Consider the following 18,889-nt stretch of genomic DNA (forward strand, 5'->3'; position numbering starts at 1 on the left):
AGAAATACAAACACGTACTACATAAAAAGAAAATCATAGTAAAACAACGCCTACACACAAACACAAAGACAATCAAAACCACTGGTAAACTAAACAACATAACGTATATATATATATATATATATATATATATACTAACATATACATATATACATATAGATTTGGACCTTAACCCACGTTTTGCTTATATTTGTATAGCATATATATATTCGTATAGATTAGTGGTCATATGAGATATACATGATATTTAGTACATATATATACTAAAATATATATACATATAGATTTGGACCTTAACCCACGTTTTGTTTATATTTGTATAGATTAGTGGTCATATGAGAGTTTAATGAGGTCATTATTAATTACTGTTTACCAACAAAGGAACCATCAACTTTTTTTTGGTGCATTTCATTGTTTCTATCAGTAGGTAGTATATATACATATATTTATATATTAGACATTTATGGTGTTGCAATATTTTTGGCGGGTAGTGTAGTTGACTGTGGAAAAAAGAAGGCACACTAACCGAGCACTAAAAATGGCAAAAGCCGAAATGCCAAAAAATCAAGGATAGCCCGATTAAAATGATGGGAAACGACCAACTTGTTTATTACTTTGGTAAGTTTGTAAATTAAGATGCGGGACAAGTAGATAGCTCACCCTAATATTTTGGTTAGTTGTTAAATTTTATTGTTTCCATTAATTTTTTATTCATAAATAACTTTTTTATTAAATTTTAAGTCTATCTTGTTGATTATCTGCCAGTAAAGTGTAATAATAATAGTAACTATTAATTTTGCGGTGGGACAAAAGGACAGCACATCTTCAGAATTAACTTAAATAAAATTTAAGAATCACTTAAAACGAATGACAAATAATTCTACCACCACCTCCTTTCTGCAGCCTAGTTAGCTTTGATTTGGAAGGTCGTTGAGGCAATGAACATCTTGGGAAAGTTTCTTTTTTTTCATTTTTCTTAGATCGTACATTTTATATCTTCTGTGTTCTGAAACTGGCTGCAGCCCTGACAATGTTCCCAGACATTTCAATTGTGTTCAAATCTGGAAACCTAACTGGCCTTTCCAAAACTTGATTTTTCTTTTTGAAAAAAAGGCTTTTTCCCCTTTGTATGGGCAAGAGCATTGTCCTACTTATTCACTTTATATTGTCTCTAAGTACCTAGTTAATTGATTTCCTTTTAATTATAAATATTGGATACAATTCATTCTACCTGAAACAAAAGCAATTTCTGTTTTCTTGTTGTACCGATGCCACCCCATACCGACATACTTCCTCCACTAGCTGCCTTTTCGAAAATACTATTTCTTTTTTCAGTTGGTCGTGGAAATACTATGTCCAGCCATCAGGGCCGTTGAGGGTAATTTTTTTATAACTGAAAATAAAATTTTTCTCTATTTCTCCTTCCAGTAGATATGGTTATGGGCGTACTGTTCACTGTTTCGTATGAAATTTATTTAGCAGTGGTATCCGTTTCATTTTTCTACTCTGGATGTGCGTGGCATCATTTATGCCCCTCTTTACTTTTCTATGTTGGTTTACACTCTAGCGCTCTGACCGATTTGCCAGGCTGTCAAACAGGAATTTGAAATGATCCTCCAAATTGCTCGTTTTCCCCGCTGGTTAAGACAGATGGCCTTCCAGGTATTTTCTTCTTTCTTTAGTTTTGCGGATAATTTAAAAAGGTAGAAATGGCTTTTTTACACCGTCCTATATGTCTTGATATTTCCGAAATCAGTATTCTTCGCGTTCAGAAAATATCAAACAACCCATTACAAACGTTTACGTTGATAGAAGCAACTAAGTGAGTTTCATAACTTGGTACATAAACGGATTTGTAATTGAAATTTTGTTTTTACACACAAAGGTGTGCTATCTTTTCATTCTACTTCAAAGCCAATATATACTATTATTTGCACGGATTAAAATTTTACTGGCAATTAACTAACAATATTCAATATAAATTTAGGTGAAAAGTCATTTATGTTAAAAAAAAAAGCTTCATGAAAACACACAATTATAATATATAGGCAAAGGGTGGACTATTTTTTGTCCCGGATTTTATTGTCATATTGTATGGAAAAGTAAATAATTGTATTTTTGACACCACACACACTCGGGTAAGATTCACTTCCGTTCATTCGCTCCGAACAGTCGAATTATTAATATTCAATCAATAAAAAACATTAAAATAACAGTTATATCGAAATTCTAAGAAATGGTGGATTTTTAGCCTTATAGAAAAACGAATTCGAATGGTAACATTTTCTTATCCTTTGATTGACCATTACTACATTTACCCTCATTCATTCATGTCATGCCTTGGCTCCATACAGAGAGCGTGTAGGCATGCCGCCGGATTTAAGAAGAGTCCTCGAGCATGGTAGCGAGTTTCAGAGTCCCCTGTTCCGCTTTTTAGGGAAAATTGGGGTTTTTTATTGTATATAGTATGTCTTATGTGTTATGTGTCTATATGTTTTGTCTGTGTGCATGTATTTATTAGCGTGAATGGCGAGGGGTGAGGGTGAATATTTATAAAAGTACCCCATCGACCCCAATCTAGTTTAGTTTAAGTGTAGGTCGGTGGAGGAATATCAAGTACTCCACCGACCAAACGGAATGAGTGTACTGTATGGATGTATTTAAGTGTATAAATGTATTTATTTGTATGAACGTGTATAGAATATAGACTTAGTGGGGGCTGAAATGACCTAGATGTCGGAAGCCCCGGAAAAAAAAAAAAATAGGGTCAAGGTAATCATTTACATTTTCGAAAACGAAAATATGGAGGATGTAAAAAAATGGGTATCCAAGGATTTTCCAGAAGTAGATAGTGCTTAACGGTATATAAAACATTTCCAAAGAAAATAAAAAAAGGTCTCTTTTATTCATTTTCCTTTCGAATTAGTCAGCCGATTGTGAAATGCCAACTAGGCACTCAATCACGAGAACTCTATTCTCCGACTCCGACAAATTTTCAAATTTACGCATCAAGTCAACGAGTTCGTTTTCTCGTAAGGAACAAATGTCAAATTTTGAAGTTGTACGACCATTGAATTGGAAAGGCTCCGTGTTTTTGGCTTTATGTAACGGGGTACTGCTTATCGAACAAACTCGCACGACGCCTTGTACCTCCGTAATCCGGGCAATTATAAGACTTAGCGTCTGGACCGACAATGGCATACTCAAAGTTTGATGTTTATTTTAGTTTGAGATTAGAAAGTTTCTGCTTTGGACTGATCCCCATTATCAAAATGTTATTAATCGAGAAGTTAATAACCGAGAGAGATTCAAAACCATTTCTCGACGTTGGTAAACGTTTCTCTGCCACTCTCCCCTTTGAACAATCGATTGAATCTGACAAACAAGTTTAATGGAATTGAACAACGTGAAAGTGCCTCCCACACATCCGTTTTTCGACTGCTCTTTCTACAAATTAGCGTAAACGTGAAAAAAAGAATAAACATTATTAATAGGTCAGGTAACAGGTTTAACTAGTATATCCCCTTTAGGATCCTCAATATTGGAGATGGTTATAATTTCAACTAACAACTAACTTCATTCCTCCCGGGCATGAGGTTAAACTGCGACCATGCACCCCTCCCGTACCTGGTGGCTATCCTTAATCTCCCATTCCATCTACTAACTGTACAACCTTACCCTTTTTTCCCGTAACCACCCTTTCCCAAAATTAATCTTTTCCTTTTCCTGTCCTACGCGTCCCAGGGTCTAGGGAGGGGGAGGTATGTCGGTCTACCTTAGTGGCAGCCCCACTGGCCGACTAGGGGTGATAGGATAGCTACCTACCACCCTGAAAACAAGCTTGCTCCTATTCAATTAAATAAGGCCGTAGACCCGGAAGGCCACAATGCCGGTAAGCCCGTGGATAGGGATCATCCACGTGCTTATTCATTGGATCCCGTCGGTGTTGGTGAGGCGAGTGGCACCACCCGACTAGAGGCAACCACAAGTAGGACTGATAACGGACTCACGAATGTTACAACTTTGCAGCCGTTTGATCCGGCTGCCACTCTGAAGAGAAAACGGACAAGGAGAGAGAAAATAATTGAGGACACACAGATTATAGATTGGGCTAGGAAGAAGAATAATTTCGCCAGATTTTGGATTTTAGAAAAGAAAGAGGGTGATTTTAAAGGAGATTCTCCCATCAAGTTGTGCCGAATGATACGTAAGCAACTTGGCCGAATCAAAAACGTAAAAAAGACTGCTGCTGGCCAANAAAAAAAAAAAAAAAAAAAAAAAAAAAAAAAAAAAAAAAAAAAAAAAAAAAAAAAAAAAAAAAAAAAAAAAAAAAAAAAAAAAAAAAAAAAAAAAAAAAAAAAAAAAAAAAAAAAAAAAAAAAAAAAAAAAAAAAAAAAAAAAAAAAAAAAAAAAAAAAAAAAAAAAAAAAAAAAAAAAAAAAAAAAAAAAAAAAAAAAAAAAAAAAAAAAAAAAAAAAAAAAAAAAAAAAAAAAAAAAAAAAAAAAAAAAAAAAAAAAAAAAAAAAAAAAAAAAAAAAAAAAAAAAAAAAAAAAAAAAAAAAAAAAAAAAAAAAAAAAAAAAAAAAAAAAAAAAAAAAAAAAAAAAAAAAAAAAAAAAAAAAAAAAAAAAAAAAAAAAAAAAAAAAAAAAAAAAAAAAAAAAAAAAAAAAAAAAAAAAAAAAAAAAAAAAAAAAAAAAAAAAAAAAAAAAAAAAAAAAAAAAAAAAAAAAAAAAAAAAAAAAAAAAAAAAAAAAAAAAAAAAAAAAAAAAAAAAAAAAAAAAAAAAAAAAAAAAAAAAAAAAAAAAAAAAAAAAAAAAAAAAAAAAAAAAAAAAAAAAAAAAAAAAAAAAAAAAAAAAAAAAAAAAAAAAAAAAAAAAAAAAAAAAAAAAAAAAAAAAAAAAAAAAAAAAAAAAAAAAAAAAAAAAAAAAAAAAAAAAAAAAAAAAAACTAACTTCATTATGTTAATATTATTTTTAAGTGTGGCTTGGCCTGAAGTGATTTGTTCACTCACTCGTCGGAAACCACCATCAACTGTAAGCTAAAGTTAGCATTTAAACTTAAATAACTGGTTTAGCTGCGCTTAGTTTCAGCCATCGATTACCATAAATAAGACAATTTTCATAATATCAATTAGATTATGTTTTAAGATTAAATAAATAAGAATTCACATGAGTCAAACCCTAGCTAAGGAATATTGTGCTTGAACCGATTATGCTGTGATAGAAGAAGTGAATTGATTGTACCTTGATTGATGTGTGGGTTTGACATATTGGCATTTAATTTATTTTACGCAGAGTAGATCATTTTTGCCACAATTGGTACTTTCATGACATTGCGCAGTATTTCGTTTTGGATGTACCATTCTGGAACTCGATGCTGGCTGAATATAGTATAGTGCTGCACCTCCCCCCCCCCTAGAGCTTACAAAAATCGCATAATTTTCCACGCTCAGGGGGCAAACAAATTAAATCACCTAATACAGGTTTGAATTTCTTGATTCGTTATCTTGAGAAAAAAATTACTGATCTGTGCCCAAGGTGCCAGGGGTTATCACATGTAGGAACAGCGTGGAGGACGTGAGTGCTAGTAAAATGTACTCTCCGTAATTATAGGTACCTAAGACAAAAGGGGGATGGTATAATGGCGTTTAATGGGATTGATTCAATTTGCACCATTTCTTACAAGTTCGTATCGTCTAGTATATCGGGAGATGTGCATTTATTGCAAGAAAAAATAAAAATACTTTTTCCGCATTATAATATAAAGTTAGGTTATACATCATATTTTTTTGAATTCATGAAACTTAACCTCTAAAGGTATAGAGGTTGCGACTACCTATTTTCTTGTTCACATTTTAGCAGTTGTATTTTTCTCTTTTTACCTCTGTTTGTCTCAACCCCTCTCCTCTTTTTTATACTCAATGTAGGGCAACTTCGTTCTTCGCACCCATGTTTGCTTAGGATAAAATGGATATTTTTTTTCTTACAAGTGATTAACCCAAATATGCGATGACACGTGTGTACCCTTTCTCCCTCTCAAATTTCGCTTTTTATCTTTCACATAGTTGCTAAATTGATAGTAGAACTTCCAAGGGCAACGCCGGTACGCCCTACGTACGTGACAACCCAAATTATCTGTACAACGCTGATTTTAATTAATTTCAACGAGGTGCTGCTATTTATTATATAGAAAGTGTTGTCACTGTAAAAATGTTTCAATATTGAAAATAGAAGTTTATATTTGTTATCCATGAAACTTTAAAGTTCTTATGAAGGGGATTCCTCAAGAACTTGTCCGAGGAACTGAGTGGTATTTTTTTTCAAATTTGATTTATCCCTGATATTTAATATAAAATTAAAAGACTCTCATGTACCTTTTTCATGATAGTAAAGGAGTATCTATTTTCAAACTCTTCCTTAACAATTTTACTCATCGATGGGATCGATTAATGAATTAATTAATACATATTTCATAATATAAGACAAAACATACAGGGTGGTTGTCTATGAGATGCAAAGAAATGGGTGGTACTAGACTGTCAATGGAATTACAAGATGTAGTTCTAACCTAGCTATCGAGAAGATAGTTGTTTTAAATTTTTTATTAACAATTTGACAAGAAATATTTATTACATTTATCTATATTTTCTTTGCTTCCCAAATATTTTTTTTAACGAAATTGAGATAATTTTTAAAATTTAATTTTGGTTTGAAATATTTATTACATTCATCTATATTTTCTTTGCTTCTCAATTTTTTTTACCGAAATTGAGGTAATTTTTAAAATTTAATTTTGGTTTGAAATATTTATTACATTTTTATCTATATTTTCTTTCCTCCCCAAATATTTTTTTTAAACGGAATTGAGGTAATTTTAAATAATTACCCTTTCTATGTGAGGTCTTAAATTTATCTCAACTAGACCTTACATAGAAAGAATAATTAATTGAAAGAAGTACCTTGGTCAATTGACCACTAAAATGTAAACTGAACTAATTTTTAAAATTTAATTTTGGTTTGTAGTATTTAGTTTTTCAGGTATTAAAAAATTGTCATAAATACAAATTATATCTTTCCCTTTACTTAAAACGTGACGATACCCTTTTTTAGGTAGGATATACCACACTTATATAAAAAGAGTGTACCGATCCTACCAAGCATACCACTCGAATGCTTATTAGATGAAGCACTTTTTGTTAATTTCACCAAGCTCTAGTAAATTTTTTTAAAGCCTACTGAATTTTTTCCAATTCCTTCAAAGTTCTTCCAGTTTTCCAGTTTTATAGGCTTCTAACAGCGAAACGGCCTTCATTTGGAATGAAACGGCTAACCTTTCTTTAGACAATTTACCATATACTATAAAACGCACACCAACAATGATGAAAAATACACAGGTTACGGGCACAATTTTTTTTTGTCGTGTCCGTTTTATCCGAAAAAATAATTAAACAATCGTATCCTCTTGGCGGAGTGAGTTAGAAGACCCGTTTTTACGACATTCTACAACATTTACAGTCCAATATCAAGAAAGGGGCGTCGGCGGCCGGTTTAGGCGTTGATACGCCGGCTCATCACTGTAATGAACTAAATGAATAAGTCATAACTCAAAAACTGTCCGGTGTAAAATTTTAATGCAAGTCTAAATCTCAATGATAATCCAACTTTTTTACCTAGGTATACCAAAAATTATTTTTAAATATTTAATAGTTGTTATTTAAAATTTTCTAAATTACCAAATTGAATCAATTACGACATTCTAAGGGCCAAAATGCAAGATTTTTTAATAAGTCCTGCAACATGTGTGTACGCAGTGAGAGCATTCTAAATTGTTTTTAACTCCTCTATTCAACATTGATTGATAATGTTTTAATAATTTGACCACGCTAAAATATTAATAATTTTCCATATTTCCATAAGATCATTTTGTAAAACAAATCGCTTATTGTTAATCTATTATATGCAATATTTCTCTTATAATTGTTTTAACGTATAATGTAATGTTTTGTAATTCAAAGCCATCTTGGCTTGTACAGTTATGAATGACAGCATTTATCATCTTTTTTTTAAATTACACTCTAGTCTTTTTAATGTCTCTTTGAGTAAATTATCTATATAGAACGCTTACTGCCCTATAAAAAACAGACTTTACAGCGACCAAAACTTCACTACTACGTCCACCACCCCGTCTTGAAACCTACAGGCCTGCCGCAGAAAATGGTTTTAATTGAAGTTTAGAACTTTTCTGAGTTGTAGAATCAAGTTGCTTCCAAAGGTGGCTTTAAAGTATAATGGAACTCTCTATCTCTCTGTCTGGTACAGAGGATATAATAGCTACTAAAGAAAAATATGAAAAACTCCTTTATGAATTTTCTTTTATTTCTTATAAATGCTCATTGAAAATTTAATTTCTGTCTTTGCAAAATAATTAATTATTGAAATTGTTTTTTAATGGCCGTATTGAACATTGATTTTCACCTTATTTTTTCCTTTGTGCTAACATTTGCCTTCGTTCGGTGGACCGCAACTTCCCTTAAATAATAATTATTCAGATATCGATTAACGGTCACTAATCTCTATACACTTAAATAATAATACCAAGCATTTTCTGAACGACTCTGCACAAAATATTTTAAGAGTATTTTCAGTCCAATCATCAAAAGAGAAACCGAACTCATAAAGAGCCAAGGAGCATTACAATAACAAAGACAACGTACGCCTTTTCGTTGACACTCTAATTTTCTTGTCATATAATTTTTCTTTAACATTATTTAATTAGCGGATTTTTATTATGTTTGCTGTTTCTATTTTATCTGTTATTTCCTACAACCGAAGTGTTTTTATATGTTTGCTGTGCTGGTACGATCAATACAATGTTTGTTACGGTAAATAATACCGAAAGATTTGTCAATATCTTCTCATGTTGAAATTCATCCCTTTGTACAGTTATGAAACGATCTGGGTTTGTTTTTCGTTTGTCGAGATAAATATAATTTAGTTCAAATCTATTTCATCTATTACACTAGGATTTGATACAATTCAAAATAAATTAAAATGTGCTAAGAAGTACTCGGATTTTAGTAGCAATTTAAAAGTCTTACTTGGTACAGAAAATAGAGTTAATCACATTGACACACACACTTTCATTACATGTGCAATATTTCGAACCGTACCAACTAAGGTTGGCCTGAAAGATTATTTGGAGATCGTGAGATGCGGTCTGGTGTCACGTAGGTTTAGAAAAACATTTCCATTATCGTGCCAACGTTTTGATCTTATCGTATATATCTTCGTATATAATCCTGAAAGGATAATAAGGCCGAACCCTACCCATTCTTTCCCATTGTCGGCTTCTTTCACCTCAAAGAAACCGGTTTCTCAAATAAAAATGTTTATCTATCCCTATTTCCTTCTACACCCCTTCAAAATCCAACGTAAACATAAAACATCAATATCCCACTGGCACTCTCAACACGACACAATATAATGACACATCTACCCAGAAAACAAACACTTTGAGTAGTACAAGTACTTGAGATTGAGTCTAAAATGTCTACCATTGTATAAATTCACTTTTTCACCTCTTACATGTATTTGTATAATTTAAACAATGTTTATAAATCCCAGGCCCTGAATATGATCTCAATAAAGATTGAAACGTTGGCACGAGAAAGAAAATGTAAATCTACGTCACACCAGACCGCATCTCACGATTTCCAAATAATAATTAACTAATTGGTCACTAAACACCACACCTTTGTCTTATTTGAATTACATTGCTGTACGTATCGTCTTCATTCAAAATTAATGAAAACATTGCATTTATTTTGGCTATGATCACAAAATATATATTTTAAAAAACAATAACAACCAATCTGAGCTAATATTGTTGGTGGTGATTTAGCATAAAATGTTTCTTTGCCAGGTTTCGTTACTTTGCCGATTGCTGACGTGACGTTGCCTAAAATGTGAACCTTAAGTCGAGGAGAAAACCATTTCCCTTTAAAATAAATGTGCCTTACACATCTCGAAAAGTTACCTCAACGATTAGATAATTTTGTATATTTGTAAACATATTTTAACTCAAATAACTCATATACTAAAATAGAATAATTGTATTTACCTACGTCCTAATGAATATTTAAAAAGATATGTTTTTTATCTATTGGTATTTTTCATTTGCCTTAAGTTTTGATTTATTTTAGAGAGATTCTTTGTTTTGGTTTAGTGTAATACCTAATCTAGCTCCTACGTTCCTAACATAACTGGTCCTGTTCTTCTCCTATGATCGAAAGGTTTCTCTTTTCTCATGCTTTTCTCTCTCTTATTATTAAAACAGTCTTCAATTACGCGACTCTCCGACCAACCTCTGTGCTTCGAAATCGTTATCTTCCACCTGAAAATCATCCGAGATTCTACGGCGAGGTCAGGAGAATCGGGCCCGCGCTCCCTATACTTCGTGCAGCCGTTACTCTCACTTTGTTTATTTTAATTTCAAATTTTTCATCAATTTATTTTATTTATTAACTTTTTATTCCTATTTTTTCTCATTATGTTTTTTCTTTCCACGGCAGTGGCCGTAACACCAATACTTTTTTAGGGTTTACACGCTAGAGACATAATTTGAAAGTTAAAAAGAAATGGTTGTGATTATTATGTTTTGACAAAAGTAATTCCAAATTTTTACCTGAGGCACAGCACAGGAGAAAGCGATGGCCCATATCCCGATTACAAATTTAATAGCTCGTGACAGTTTTGAAAACGTGTGCATCAGAAACGGATGACAGATGGCTACATAGCGTTCTATCGTGAACGCCGTAATCGTAAGCACTGTGGCGTTGGAAGATGTTTCTGATGCAAGACCTGACAAGACGCAAAACCACTCTCCAAACAAGTAAGGATACCTGAAACCAAGAAGCCATTATCATAAATGTAAAAATTAAAAAGTCGACTGTTACTTACTTAGACCAATTATAGACCATTTCTTGTGGCAAGCCTGAGACCAATAGTAAAAGATCGGATATAGCGAGTGAGAAAAGGTAGTAATTGGTCGCAGTGTGCATATGCCGGTTCCTGGCGATGACTATGCACGTGCTGACGTTGCCGATGATGCCCGTAAAGAAAATGAAAGAGTAAAGGATCGTAACTGGAATGACTATGTATAGAGAATCACGCGTCGGACCCCACAGTTTTCCGTTGTCAACGGTTCTGAAACAAGTAAAAATTTAATTTACAATGCAAAATTACTGTTTATCAAGCGGGATATTTCAGTAATATAGATTAAACTGAATTAAATGAATTGAATCAAAATTTGGAAAGCGAATTGTGCATTCAATTCGATTTATAGAATGGATAAAAAGCCAAATATTCATGCCCAGTGTGTACGAGTTTATAATGGGGGCCTTAATTGACCTTTTTGGGTGCAAATGCGTTGCGGAAACGCCTACAAAGTTCAGCAGATTGAACATCATTGTTCAATGTCATTATATCATTCAGGTTCTACAGTTCAATTCAGAATCGCAATTTGCCACAACAATGAAAACCGCATTTCACGATCTCCAAATAATCGTTATTTATTTATTTAGAATTTTCATTATACATTTTCCTTATAAGTGATTGGGTTTAATTTTTCTGCTTTACCGAGTATTTTTTGAATTTCCTTTACACTTAGTTATTAAACACCATATTGTTTTTCAAAGGGTACAAATATTATGAACATTATATTTGCTGCTCTAACAACTTTAGCTATTGTGACTTCGATCTACTCTGGCACCAACTCATCTCAACCTACAATCTTTTATATTTTCCCTCTTTTTGCCATATTTTCAAATATTGTGTAATCAGGATTCGATTATCAAAAATTTCCGCATTTAAATACATTGTTGCTCTAATAGAACAACGAATTTTTAATATCTATATTTATTAATTATTAAGGATATTACAATACAAATATGTGTCAAAACAATGTATTTTGTGAAATTTCACGTTCCCTTTGATCTATCAAGCAAAACATGAATGATCGGATTAATGGTTTACTAAGTTAAGAGGATACCGATTTAGTTGCCCCATTCTCCTTGGTTTTGTTTCTAGAAGGGACACTCAACCAATATTAGAACTTTTTAAATAAATTTTAATTAAACTTTTTCTGCTAAATAAATAATAAAGTTTAAAAAATTAAAAGTTTCTTACACGAATTTTTATATTAAGAATCACCGTGATTTTCCTTTTGGAATAAAGCAGAATTATTAACAAAGTTTAGATTCAGCTAAATCCTTTTTTTATTATATTAAAATACTTTATGTGTAAATCATATTGTATAAACGTTTAATTGACTTCAACAGGCGTTTTGAATCGAAAAAGCCGATTTATAAATATACACAAGAAAACCAGTGTAATTAAAATATTAATTGAAACTGCCACCAAGCTTAATTTTTTTTTCTCTTTCACTTTTTACGGTTTATTCTTATGTCTAAACAAATGTGTTAGAAAATTACGCAGACCAGTTGTGAAGCTTGTGGCATTTCTTTGAATACGATAGTTTTTAAAAATTTTATTTTTTGGTAGGCTCATTATTTAAACGTTTGATCACACAAAAATGAATTATTAGACAGTAAAACTCGTTGTTTCGTTTAATTTCTGCTGGGAGATGAAACTAATTTTTTGGTAACTGCATCGATTGATTGATTTATTTAAGCTCAATTCTGCACATTGTGGAAGGAACAACAATGCTGTCTGGTTAAAGCTGTCCAATCTGGTTAAAAGACTGGTATGCAATTTTATTAATTCTCTAATTAAAACGAAATTCTTGTTAAGAACTGGAAAACACTAATAACCACACCACCAGGTTCGTGTGTCACGGATTTGGATCAAACTTTTTTTGGTGATTCTATATTCCAAAATATCGGACACGTACCCGCCACTTTAATATCCACTATGAATAGGCCCTGGTTTAGCTAAATTTTTTTTGATGGTTGAAATTTTCAGTTTTTTAATATTTGTATTTCGCCGTTCTGCTTACTCAAATCAACTATGTGAATATATCATTTTACAGCATTTTTTATGTAGATTGCAACAAAAATATATAGTAAAAGCTATCAAATTTATCAATAAACAAAAAAATAAAAAACCAAATATTTTTTAAGTAGACTAGGTCATATCACAATTAATTAAGGTTTTTAGTTGAGATAAAAAAGTCAATGGCACGAGCGGGATTCGAACCCACGATCTTCGGCTTGACGCCACTGCTCTACCACTTGAGCTATCGTGACCTCGATCCACTCGGACACCAACTTCTTATCTCAACCCCACCTTTCGAGTTTTCCCTCCTTTTTGCCATTTTTCAAATGTCGTGTAATCTATTTGATACTCGGCGATAAATGAAATGGCTACGGAGAGCTTTAGTGAACTCACTAAAATCCAATGGCCAAAAGGGGGGAAAACTCAAAAGGTGGGGTTGAGATAGGAAGTTGGTGTCCGAGTGGATCGACGTCACGATAGCTCAAGTGGTAGAGCAGCGGCGTATCAAGCCGAAGATCGTGGGTTCGAATCCCGCTCGTGCCATTGACTTTTTATCTCAACTAAAAACCTTAATTAATTGTAATATATTAATTGGTCAAGCGGACTACGAAATTAGAGAACTAGGCCATATCTTTTTTTTTTGTGAAACCAATATAAAATTTCGTTTTAGCACCTCTAAAGACCTCTGAATATAAATTTTTGTTTGATGTTGTTTATAAATTTTTTGACCTCCAAATTTTTCCGATTTGAAACAAGTCATTCTCGGAATATCTAATTGGAACGGCTACAATTCAATATCGGCTAAAACAATTTTAACGTTTAACTTACGATTTGAAAGAAGAAAATTCCTATCTATTTCAACGCTTCGTATATCTTCGAATTTCCCAAACTTTAATCCTCAAAACTTATATAACTTCATCGTCACGTTCTTGAAAGAAAAGAAACGTAGATTTTTAACGACGTATGTACCATCAAAATATATAATAGATTTCTATAAGAAAATACATAAAATAAGAAAATATTATTACCAGAAATTGAGTTTGTTTTATCCGATTTTAATGTTTGATACAATTATAAAATCAATTTGTCAATTTCTTTAAAACTAATTATCATTTATGAAAATCGGTGTTTTAAGTATTGGGAAAAAGTATGTTAGGGCTTGCACTAGGAATGTCAGCCACGCAGAAAGTCGTTGAAATTATCAGTCAAAAAATTAATTTACAGCGATTTCCTCTAATATCGGTAGCTAAGCTGAAATAACGACAATGAGATCAAATCCAAGTTTTGTCCATTTTCTGAACTACTTTGCGTACAAAATATTGATTGAAATATGCAAAAGAGAGTATTTTGTTGATTTTTCGTTTTAAAACATTCCAAATTAGAATATTCTGCCTATGTATCTAAATAACTTATCATAATAATCAATAAATATCCTTGCCCCTTAACCCTTCACATGTGTCGTCGTGTGAAAAAACGATTTGTGATCACATTTGTAATATATTCTAGAAGGTAAGGGTTCAAATAAAAAATGAAAAAATATATACATTAAAAAAATAATTAAAACGGGCCAACAGTTCGGCATGACACAGACGTTCTACGGGTTTAGCCTAGCCTATAGTCGTTAACTTAATTTTCTGTTTTTAATCATTTACAAAATGTATGTGTATTTATATTAAGTGCCTTAATTTTAAAAGTATAATGTTGGGGGATATTTTTATTTTATTTATTTGCAGTAACTGGAGGATGTTTTCTTTTTGATTTGTATGTTTCGATACCTCACCAAGTGCACTCTTCAGCTCAAAAGCCTCATGAATGATTGCTACTGACTGATGACTGATTTATTTAAGCCCAAATCTGTGCACGCTCCCGGAAACTGTAAGTGGTGCCTAGCGAAGTGAGCCGTGAAACTGTCTGTAAACCGAATTAATGATATTTGGATAATAAAATTTAAGGTAGGTGAAAGAAATATTTTTAATTTAGTTAATATTGTTTGTTTAATTATCAATATTTAAAATTCAATTATAATTTATTAGGCGGATTACTTTTTAAATTTTCTTTCTTTTCCCTTAATCTTTTACACTACTCTCTAATTCCACCTCCGCTGGTAGGAAACCGGCGGAATGAGGGTGACAAAACTGGCATCAGTGCGTTTTATTCACAACAATGAAGCTTTGTTCAAAATCGAATTTTCGTCGCAATTAAATAATCATAAATCGTGATTTCGAGATTAAAAAATATTATCTTTGGTGTATTAATTAAGTTGGTATGGTTTAAAAAAATATCAACAAAACATTGCTTTTTTGCATATTTTAATATAAAGGGGTTAAGTACGTAAAGAAAGTCGGATAATTCGATAATGGTCAAAACCTGGATTTCACCTCATCATCGTTATTCTAGCGTTATAAAACCCTTAGATATTGACTTTCAAGAAAATCGGTGTAAATTAATTTTTTGACTGATAAGTTTGATGACATTCTGCGTGACAACATTCCTAGTACAAGTTCATACATCATTTTTCTCAATACCTAGAATACCCATTTTCATGGATGTTAATTCAAGCATTAGAATCTGACTATTACTTCATTTAAAAAACAAGGTTAATTTCTGACAAAAATAGTTTCTTATTTTATGTATTTTCTTATCAAACGTTTCTCTTTTTCCAAAAAGTATGTTTGACGATAAAATTGTTTTAGCCGTTTTTGAATTATAACCGTTTCAATCAGATATTCCGATTATGAGTTCTTAAAAATTAGGGGTCAAAAAATCGATAAATTTAAATTGAAAGAAAAATTTATATTTTGGGGTACAGGTGCTGAAACGAAATTTCATATTGGTTTCTCGAAAGAAAAAGTTTACTTGAAAAATATTTGGTTTTTAGAAAATGTTTGGTTATTGATAAACTGTGATAGCTTTTACCATATTTTTAATGCAATCTACATAAAAATACTGTAAAATGAGTATTCATGTAGTTGATTTAAGTAAGTAGAACGACGCAATAAAAATATTAAAAAAGGAAAAATTTCAGCTTTCCAATTTTTTTGGTGACAGGGCCTATACACAAGAAATGGTGGATAAGTGTACGATATTTTGTAATGTAGAATCACCAAAGAAATTCTGGTCCAAATCCGTGACACACCAACCTGGTCGTCTTCTCTCGTTTGTTCAAAAATTAATCTTTTTAAAAGAAAGCTGCTTGAGTAAAGCTTAGTAAGTTGGGAGAAGGGTGAGAGCTATTATTAGCTTCAGTATCTCGGAGATTTTACGACAGGTAAATTTTCAGGTGTTAGCTTTTGCAAACTACTCAAACGGGAAATCAGCTGATTAAGTTCGCTAGATATTATGGCTAATTGCTGTGATATAATTAGATCCTCTCTGACATTACCCTTCTTTGAGTCTTCAAGATGGAATATTTATTGAATCAGTTACATTCATGATAAAGTGGAACAGTCAACTTTCTAACAAAGATATTGCGCACTTTTAGAAGTTAGTTTTCTCTTCATCTATCCCTCACTGATTGTCACTCAGAAACCTACAAATTTAAACTGTAAATAACACTGTCTTTTACATGATAAAAAACATACCTTTTATTTTTAATATACAATTACAAAACAATTTTAAACTACAAATATTTATGAAGCCTTTTTGAATTTTAATCTTAATTAACGATACTATTGAAATATTATTTATTTATAATAAAATAAAATATTTATAATAAAATTTCAAAATATTTAGCCTTTTGACACAAGCCTGGTTGTTCAACAGTCTCCCAGATACACTTTTCAACTTTGAAATAAATGATTATTTGGAGATAGTGAGATGGGGCCAATGTTTCGATCTTTATAGAGAACATCTTCAGGGCTCAAAGTGTTTGTTTTCTATGTAGATGTGTCATTATTGTGTGGCGTGTTGAGAGTGTCCACTGCAGGTGTCACTCAATTTTATGACAATATAAAATGTGGCGTTTACGAATAATTGACAACTCTTCAATAAACATCTACAACATGATTCACATTGTAAAGCATAAAATTTTATTCAATTATGCATTATTTCAAAACGGAGCAATATACAGACTGGAAATTAGTACTACATAAAGTATGAAGATCATCTCTTCACATTCGATTATTTTCGGCACAACTAAAGAATATCCTGAAATAATTATATAAGAACTAAAATCAAACTATATTAATATGATCATAACTAGGTAAGAAATAACTTATATTGAATTGAATGCTGATACGAATGGTATTGTGATTAAAATATGACTGCTTCAAAAGTTAAGAAATCAATGATGGACAGAAGTTCGTGATAATGGAGAAGGGATGACGAATGATTGGGGCGGGGGCAAAATCGGAAAACCCTATCTTCCTCGCTTTTCTTCAAGATGTAAGGCTCTCCCTCTTTTGAGGTATTAGTTTCGTACGACTTTCCACATTTCTTAATTCAACGATCAACTCTACGTAAAAACACAAACGAGTCGGGATTCATATTTTGAATATGGCCTAACTGACAGTTTCAACATAGAAAAAAAGACAGACTGTAAAACTATCTGATTGTTTTTACATTAAATTTTGTTATTGTTACTTGTTAATTTAGGTTTGTAACAAAATTTTTTTACAAGAAATTACTGACGTTGACGCATGTGAAAAACTTAGGACTATACCTAGACTGCACATTCAAGTCCCCACGCAAGTTTAATTATTCAGAAATCGTGAGATGCGGTCTGGTGTGATGTAGGTTTCAGAAAAACATTTTCTTTATCGATCTTTCTTGAGATCATCTTCAGGGCTCAAAGTGTTTGTCTTCTGTGTAATTGTGCCATTCTTGCATGTCGTGTTGAGAGTGCCAGTCAATAAAGATCGAAACGTTGGCACGATAAAGAAAATGTTTTTCTAAAACCTACATCACACCAGACCGCATCTCACGATTTCTGAATAATTTTCCAATTATCCATTAACGGTCACTAATCACCACACATCCCCACACAAGGATTGAACAGAAGGCTCGAACTACGGAAATTACTACTTGGACCTAAAATCAGATACAACTGTAACAAACAAACCCTCTAAAAACAATAATTCGACTTATTTGGACCTATGGAGCAGAACTGTGGGCACCTCGAATTCATCCAATATCTAACACATCCATACTTCCAAACAAAAATTCTCTTCGTTCCATCTCTCTCTGTTATCTCACATTTCCTGGATCCTCCACGTCGCCTTAAATTATGTTAGTAGTAATAGCATGTAGTCAGTCCTTCAGCGTGCGTTGTGTCCGTGTCCTCCGATGGCAGTGCTGACCATGTGAAAATCATAGCACGAATCTATGAATGTATGTACAAAAGATATTAAAAAAAAAATTTCCAGGCCGATTGTTGATAATGGTAACAAGTATCAGTTTGGTCCTAAAGTTCGTGTTATTTAACCTTCGAACTTTAGATAGGGTTGGTTAAAAAAGTTCCAAGGGTAGGAAACATCCGTTGAAAAAAATCAAATAAAAGGCTACATCTGGCAGGATGCTTCGGATAAACCGTGACCTGAATTTTTATAGAATTAGTGCAGTTCTTCTTGAGTGCCGAGGAAAATTTTTTTTGGCTTACTGTGTCACCAGAATAGAGTATTAATGAATTCAAAACTCATTTCAACATGCATGGCCCAATGATAGAAAATCAATAAATATTTATTTCCTGGAAATAATCCTCTAAAACGAATAACAGGAAATAATCAGAGATAACTTACCAATAGAACGTACGATATTTTACATTCCAGTCACTCGTCCATTTATTTATAATAATAAGTTCCCATGGATTGAGCCCTCCTACCCGACTGTTTTAATTTGATTATTTTTTATTTAATAAAAACATTGGAGGGTAAGAAGTA

At 32.0% G+C, this 18,889-nt stretch overlaps 1 protein-coding gene across 1 annotated transcript in view; it reads right to left on the minus strand.

The window, feature by feature from the left end:
• The window catches only part of LOC106674412 (gastrin-releasing peptide receptor-like), a 48,288-nt gene that overhangs the window by 14,219 nt on the left and 15,180 nt on the right, over nucleotides 1–18,889 (minus strand). Inside the window, exons 4-5 of the mRNA XM_024229945.1 lie at nucleotides 10,959–11,204; nucleotides 10,684–10,900 (exon numbers count right to left, since the gene is read on the minus strand). Of these exons, the coding sequence (XP_024085713.1) occupies nucleotides 10,684–10,900; nucleotides 10,959–11,204 (463 nt within the window). The remainder of the gene's footprint in view (nucleotides 1–10,683; nucleotides 10,901–10,958; nucleotides 11,205–18,889) is intronic.

Source organism: Cimex lectularius, unplaced genomic scaffold (genome assembly GCF_000648675.2).
Source record: "Cimex lectularius strain Harlan isolate CLEC.00 unplaced genomic scaffold, Clec_2.1 scaffold395, whole genome shotgun sequence".
Classification (NCBI taxonomy): Eukaryota; Metazoa; Arthropoda; class Insecta; order Hemiptera; family Cimicidae; genus Cimex; species Cimex lectularius.